At 35.2% G+C, this 8,379-nt stretch overlaps 1 protein-coding gene across 1 annotated transcript in view; it reads left to right on the top strand.

Moving 5' to 3' along the window:
• LOC135222085 (uncharacterized) overlaps positions 1 to 5,652 on the top strand; it is an 11,579-nt gene extending 5,927 nt beyond the window's left edge. Inside the window, exons 2-4 of the mRNA XM_064260257.1 lie at positions 1 to 8; positions 1,709 to 1,847; positions 3,529 to 5,652. The exon at positions 1 to 8 is cut by the window's left edge and continues 135 nt beyond it. Of these exons, the coding sequence (XP_064116327.1) occupies positions 1 to 8; positions 1,709 to 1,847; positions 3,529 to 3,787 (406 nt within the window). The 3' untranslated portion in view covers positions 3,788 to 5,652. The remainder of the gene's footprint in view (positions 9 to 1,708; positions 1,848 to 3,528) is intronic.
• The last annotated feature ends 2,727 nt before the right edge of the window (positions 5,653 to 8,379 follow it).

The following is an 8,379-nucleotide window of genomic DNA, read 5'->3' on the forward strand; positions in this document are numbered from 1 at the left end:
CCAAAAAGGTGAGAGAGAGAGAGAGAGAGAGAGAGAGAGAGAGAGAGAGAGAGAGAGAGAGCGGAAGAGGAAGGGAGGAAGGAAGGAAGGAGAGTCGGGTTTTGACTTTGTCGGAATCGGAAGTTGATTCTGGGGGACGTTTTCAGTATCTTGAAGAATATGATTTCCGTAAATGAAGAGGAACGTGTTCTATTTAAAATTTAGGTCGGAGGTCATTCAGCACTGTGAGGGAAATTGACAGTGAGAAGGTGTGGAAGGTGTAACAGGAGGAAAGCCTCGCTGTTGTGATATGAAACAATTGCTAGAAGGCGGAAAGTCAGATGAAAGAAAGAGAATAAGAACGGAGGTACAGTAAAAACAATGAAAGGGGTTGCAGCTGGGGGCCGAAGGGACGCTGCAAAGAACCTAAGTAATGCCTACAGTGCACCACGCGAATATCCGTAAAGATATCATGTCATGAATAAGGGTAGTTTGATAACGCACGAATGGGCAAATAGAGGAACTCACAGACAGACAGACAGACAGACAGAGAGGTATACAATTAAATAGATATCAAAATTTGGAAGTTATCTTTACATTAACAAAATTGATGAAAATAACTGACAATGCCCTGTCAACATAACCACTGCCATGCATAAGCTCAATGAGGTAAGAGCCCTGCCTTTTGATGAGCATTCGATTAATTGTAAATATGATATGAAATATGAATTACTTATACTGATGCATGAATATAACTGAGCATTACTGATTGTTTTTCCTCTTCTCATCTTATGACTTGTGTTAGTTGCATACGATTTGCTAGACTTTGACTTATTATGTTACATTTGGCACCACTGGGAAATTTAGATATCTTTTAAAAGCAAATAAACCCCTCAGGATAAGTTATGATAATCATGTCCCAAAGGTTATTAAACACCTGCATTCACAGGTGCAAAACAATTTATTTTCTTTAATAATGAAGTCATTGCTTATAGGAATCTGCAGTGCACGTGTTCCATTGAACTTTTAATTAAAACAAAACGTGATCCGACTTCCAGCTTACTCGTGACATATACTAAGCTGCAAACATTATATTCCTAACTTAACGTAAAGTGGTCTTTGTGATTAATCCTCATAATTAGTGCTACTCGTACAAACAACAAGGATCAAATAAAAAGGACATTCATTAATCACGTTCATGTATTCTCAGATATAAGTGGAAACACAAAATAACTAAACAGAAATATATCCTCTAAATTCACTGCATCAAATAAATTAAAACGTGCTAAAATCTACGGAAAGATTGACCGTTGTTTTACCGAAGAAAATGAAAAACATACGATATATTTTATTTGAAGTAATTTTTTTGTACTGTTTAATCTGCATACTATTATTTTTTACATTTTTATTCTAATAAATAAACATAAATATGCCATCCTAAAATTCCTGTAACTCTAATTCAACGCGAAACACCTTTTTCAAGACCTTCCCTACAACCACCACCCCCAACCCCCCACCCCCAAACAACAACAAAGTTTGTAGGCTTACTCCCCAAATAATCGAAAAGCAAAAGTGGTGACCTAACATGGTTCATTTAGATCCCATTAACGTTGATAGACAGCTTAAAAGAAATTTATTACTTTCAATCTATTGCCTGTGAGTAGTGTGCTTGCAGTACCTATTGTGAATGTCAACAAAAATGACGGCTATATGCTTTTGGTTTCTGCAGACTATTTGTCGCACGGGCCGTGCTTGCGGGATGTGAGCAGCGACTGGGAGAAATGCCACTTCCACTTCAAGCGCCTCGTGAGTCTTCAACACCAGGCCACCAACATCACAGCCGCCGTCAGGGACCACAATTTATGCTGGTAAGCGTCCGCCTCTTCCTCATTGTTGCAATCTATTCGTTCATTTGTTTTGCTGCGATATATCTATTAATTTGTTTACCACAGTTCTTTGTGCGCTCGCTTGTGTCCTTCCTTATGATTCCTTTATTTTCAGTTTCACTTTTATTAAGGTCTGTAAGATAAGTGAATGAACACCACTCTCATTAAGATCCATAAGAGAAGTGAATGAACTGAAGGTTTTAGTTTGTATTCGTCGACTGATGTTCCTTTCATACCTGTTCTTCGAATCAAAGTTCTTTCTTGACGACACGGTAATGAGAGAGAGAGAGAGAGAGAGAGAGAGAGAGAGAGAGAGAGAGAGAGAGAATTGTAATAATATCCACGAGTGGAAGGACAAGGCAAATTGTTTTAATATCCACAAGAATAAATGAGAGTATAAAACTCTAATCATCAGCAATATCATTGGTCAGTATTGCCGCCGATACTAATGTCCTGAACACACACATACACACAAACACACACTGTATAACGATTCCTATCTAATTATTTATTTTGTGAGGCCATTAAAAACCCACACCAACACAAATAATCTCTGAAACTAGTTATGATTGAAGCGAGTGTTTTTCTTTTATGCTTCTAATGTTTGCACGAGTTCAAATATCATGTTTTTAATGAAGAAAAAGCACTGATGCAAAGATTCACCTCATCAAAGGATATTGTTTAGCCGGACGACTTATTTTGGAGTTGCGGATTGCTAAGGGTATATCATACACAAACATAAATACACGCATATATATATATATATATATATATATATATTTATATATATATATATATATATATATATATATATATATATATATAATATATATATATATATATATATATATATATATATATATGACTGGTAAAAGTGTTCTGTAACAACAGAATTCCATCTAATAAAAGGAGCCCATAAAAACACCAAAAGTAGAGAGAAAAGTACTATATTTCAGAGACTGCTGTCTCTCTCTTCAGGTATATGAATGAGAAAAGTTTACAGAAAAGGTGGTATTTATACCAAGAGATTCGTCCACAAGTAAGCCAATTTAGGTCCCCCCAACCCCCGCTGATAATCTTCCTTTAATCTTCTTAAGCGTTGGTTGAATGAACACTGCGTCGACGATGTCCGAGGTCCAATTCCCTTTTGAGATGTTCATTACCTGCTTCTCTTTTTATTAAGGCCGATTCCATCATTTGACTCTTGTACCGGCAGTTGCTGCTATAAATTACACGTGACATATTCAGTTTATTCTATGGTTATGTTCATTTATATCAGCGGGGGTGACCTAAATTGGCTTACTTGTGGACGAATCTCTTGGTATAAATACCACCTTTTCTGTAAACTTTTCTCATTCATATACCTGAAGAGAGAGACAGCAGTCTCTGAAATATAGTACTTTTCTCTCTACATTTTGGTGTTTTTATGGGCTCCTTTTATTAGATATATATATTATATATATATGTATGTATGTATGTATGTATGTATGTATGTATGTATGGTGTATAATATATTATATATATATATATATATATATATATATATATATCTATATATATATATATATATATATATCCTATATAGTATATATATATATGCACGCAAATAAAACGTGTTAATAGGAACTCTGGCATCTGACCGACTCCTTCCTTCCCGTTGCAGCATCCGTGAGGGCTTCTTGTCCTGCGTGTACAGAGTCGGCTACTTCCGGTGCCAAAAACCCGAGGCCCTCTTCCTGAAGAAGGTGACGGCGACGCTTTCCTACAACGACATTCAGGAGGAGAAATGTCGGCACGTCAACAGAAAGACTTGCTCACGCGCAAGCGACCGTTCTTCAGCGTTCAGTACCGTTTGGATGTCATTAGCGGCGAGTTCTTTGCTCTTGACATTGCAAAGCTCTCCCTGGCTTCTTCTTCTATAAACTCTGAGGAGTCTTCGCGGAATTGAGTTCAAATACTACGTCCAAATCCGACTGTTGACTCTGGTGAGTTTCAAGTGTTCTTCACGGTTAAATGCGTTGCTCTTTTTTAATATAAATTTGAAACTAGGGTTAGTGCTTGTTTGTGGACTGTCTCGTGAAGTACCGTCAAATGTTATTTCACCGTATGCTTGTTAAAACAAACTACGTACTTCACGTTTCTCGCCAGTTCGGGACTCGGTGGTTGTCATGTTTTCTTTGTAGATTCCTTGAGGACGACGCGTCCCAGTAATTCTCTTAGTCGTTTTACTTAGATATTCACGTCACTTCCTTTCTATCTCTCCGTCGTCCATTGTAAGCGCCTTTAGCCCTCTCTGTTTATTAATATTTATTTTTATAATTACAACTAAATATCTCTCAAAGTTAATTGTTCTTTTGGAACACCATTCTGAACGCTGAATGCCGTTTATATATATTTTTTTGTTCACGCCTTAAGCTGTCGAATTATGGCTGTTTCATGACATTGGTGATCTAAATTTCTCGAATGGTAACAGACTCAACCTATTTATAAATTGATAAACTAAGCGGCCTTGTGTATTTGGGTTAATGACAACTAACTGACTGTTGTTTACTTTTAATATTTAACAGAAAAAGACTTTTGGTCTGTCATTAAATACTGACTGATTTGTTTGCTTTTAATATGTATAAAAAAGACTTTGGGTCTGTCAATAACAACTATTTGACTGTTGTTTACTTTTACTATTTATCCGAAGAAGATCTGAGGTCTCTCAATTCAATAAAGACTGATTGAAAAGGGGTTTAGCTAGACTTCAGTCATTATTCTTCTTTTACTCATGAACACGAAAGACATGGAAATATAATCCGACATCCATTACAATAAGAATGGCCAGTTACTCTGCTCTATTGCGTATCAATGTAATTGAAAGTTCTTTTACATATCAAATTTCATGACCCTCCATTGTTCAACCAGTTCAATGTCTGAATTTCTACCAAAATGTAACAAGACGTGATCGGACCTCCAACTTAGTCAGGGCGCGTGCTAAAACCTACTGTCAAATGGAGCGTTGTTTCATCAACGAAACTCAAAATAAATACGTTATATTTCATTAGAAATATTTAATATGCATATTATTTAATTTTTACATTTTCATTCTAATAAATAAAAAAAACCTGCCCTAAAATTCCTGTATCTTTCACTCAACGCGAAACACCCTTTTCAGACAATTTTCGGATTTCCTAGCCCCCAACATGAACACGAACAAGAACAACAGCAACACAATACTTTGTAGGCTTATTCCCCGAGTTACTTGTTTCATATGACTTGTCAATTGATCGCCTTTGTCATCTTATAAACCAGATTTATACAGAAACAAATGACGGTTTTCGTTCGTCCTTCCGAGACCCTTCTCTGTGTCCTTTAATACCTGATGACTCTTCCTCCTTCCATGTTATTTACACTTATCGATGAAATAATGTATGTGCTGAAAGTATATTTTTGAAATAAATAAAAAAGAAACAAGGAGAACAATTATTATATGTGATATTCAGTGTTTTGAGAAGTTGGATTAATATTATTGTAGATAGTTATATGTTAAGAATTGTAAATTTTCAGTTACTTCTATCGAGATTATGTGCAAATAATCAAAGGCGTTTTTAATCCTTATAAATATCGTTTTATTATTGTGAGTGTTGCAATAATTGTACCCATGCAATACAAGTATGGGCTGTTTATTTAACACGCTAGTGTGATTAAACAAACGTACAAAAATCTTCTGTTTTAATATGAAATTTTACGTGTTTACAATTTACTTTTGGTGTTCAATTTTACGAGAAATTATAAACATACCTACTGCATTGTGTTTTCATTTTGTCCTGATATTTTGGAAGGTTCAGTCATTGGCCGCATGCCAAGTGAGCGTGTGCCTTCATATGCGCGCTCACGCGCGCACACACACACACACACACATATATATATATATATATATATATATATATATATATATATATATATATATATATATATATATAGCAGGCAGGAGAAGGGCGCAGGAACATATACATCCATTAGATACATTTATTGTCAACGCGTATCTTGACCCATTGTCACATCATCAGGACATCTATATAAAAAGGAGCATCAGAGCACATAATTAAAAGAAACATACAGAAAGCATAAGAAAACTTAAAATGGAAACCAAGTTGAACTTAAATACTGAATCACACTTAAATACTTTTACACATTAAAAACCAAGAAAGCTTAAAATGATCCTTAAAAAAACTAAACTCAATAACAGAAAAGATAAAGGTATAAACGAACTTATCGTACGGGCTGCACATTGTCTAATCCCGAACTTTCCAATATAAGATCGCACGGTAGAAGTTGCAAGACATCGATCAAATACGACAACTACAAAATAATTGACCAAACCAAGGAACCTGGAGAACTGCTTCTCTTGGAGAGTCTGTGAATAAAAAGAATTGTACCTACGTTAATTGCCAATCATCGGCTGTTCCCCTGTTCATAGCATAACTGGCTTGTTTGTTTATATTTGTCCGCCTTCTTTTCCGGTTCTTGTGTATTCTTTCAGTGTGTGTGTCTCTGTCAGTGAGAGTGCGCCTTCTCTTCATTTCGTGTGTCTCTGTCATTTTGAGAGGTGCGCCTTCCTCTTCATTTTAATTTCGTTTTTACCTTTATATTTTCTTTTATTGAGTTTAGTTTTTATAAGGATCATTTTAAGCTTTCTTTGTTTTTAATGTGTAAAAGTATTTAAGTGTGATTCAGTATTTAAGTTTAACTTGGTTTCCATATTAAGTTTTCTTATGCTTATGTTTCTTTTAATTATGTGCTCTGATGCTCCTTTTTATATAGATGTCCTGATGATGTGACCATGGGTCAAGAAACGCGTTGACAATAAATGTATCTAATGGATGTGTATATGTTCCTGCGCCCATCTCCTGCCTACTATAGTACCCTTTGATGTGTGGAAATTATAAAATATAATATATTATCGATATATATCATATATATATATATATATATATATATATATATAATATTAGTTATATATATTATATATATATAATGTATATATATATTATAAGTATATATATATATATATGATATATATTAATTAATAGATAAATTATTCTATATATATATATTATTGATATATATATTGTATAATAGATATATTACTATATTATGTAATATAGTAATATATATTAGTATTATTATATTATATCTATATGATTCTATATATATATTATATTATATATATTTGTGAAATAACAATGTGATATAAAATATGAACAGAGTTTATTGCCACGAGGAAAGTGAGTAGAGTAAGTGTATGTATACACACATACTATTTTTATATTTATACACACTTATATTCAGATATATACACACATGTATATACTATATATACTTACACACACAAATATATAATATACATACATATATATACATAAGTTTATACTACATATATAATACATAGCAAAATCTTCGCCCAGCGAATCGAACAAAAACATTTCGGGAAACTTGACTCTAGCAAACAAACACTATCACCCTCTGTACAAATAAAACCTGAAGAAGGCCAGAGTAAAACTTTTAAACAAATTCCGTGCTTTGTTAGTGTCAGTATGAAAATGAATACTTCCAAAGGTCTCCGGTCACCAAGGTTAGCAAGGCACTGTTCTATAAGTAGTATTTTACACTAAGCTAAGCTAAACAAAGGCGTTGATAATGACATTTTAGACCGTACGACATGTTCTCTTCATACTAGAGTGGTGAAAAATCAATCTTTTTGGGTACTATTTACCGGACCTTGAATGATCCTATATCAGTTACTATGGCACAACCGTTATTACAAAACACTTAAAGAAATCAGATATGCTGGCCCGCTGGTTTAGTGGTTAGTGTCGTGGCATGTCACTCGGATGTCGCGGGTTCCCGCCCCCCATAAGGCGATGAAAAATCAATGGCTCTGTATCATGATCAGTTACTGGCTGCAGTGGGGCTGAAACCAGCATTTGTTGGAAGCTTGAATTTAAAGACAATGCCACCTTTGGTGTGCTTGGTCCGTGTGGATAGGTTTCATCTACTGATACATAATAAATAATGATGTAGGTATACAATCTAACATCCCTTTGAAGGATATCAACGCTTGCACAATAGCGAAAAGGATTTCAACTCCTTCCCACAAGGAATTTCTTCCTCTTCAATCTCTTTTGCATCGAGATGCCTCTGTTTTCGGAGGACAATAGACCGCTTTAAATTCCATCACCGTCACTGTGTCCCTTTTCTGCTTCCGCTGTACTAAAGAAGAAGAAGAAGAAGCTCTGGATGCCAGATTTCTCGGCGTGATCTCCCTCCCATTCAGTTGCCTTCCCACACTTCCGCTTTTGTTCCCGTCTCCTTCGGTGATTGTTTGTCTGCGCTTCTGTCTCTCCCTTTGCTGCCGGGAAGGTATTGGGATATAACTTCTAACCAAATGCAGTCTTTAAGACCACCTTGGGGCTTTGGGGATGTTATTTAAGTTACAGAACTTGCTTGATCTCTCTCCAGAGGACTT

The sequence above is a fragment of the Macrobrachium nipponense genome, chromosome 3, assembly GCF_015104395.2.
Source record: "Macrobrachium nipponense isolate FS-2020 chromosome 3, ASM1510439v2, whole genome shotgun sequence".
NCBI classification, from domain to species: domain Eukaryota; kingdom Metazoa; phylum Arthropoda; class Malacostraca; order Decapoda; family Palaemonidae; genus Macrobrachium; species Macrobrachium nipponense.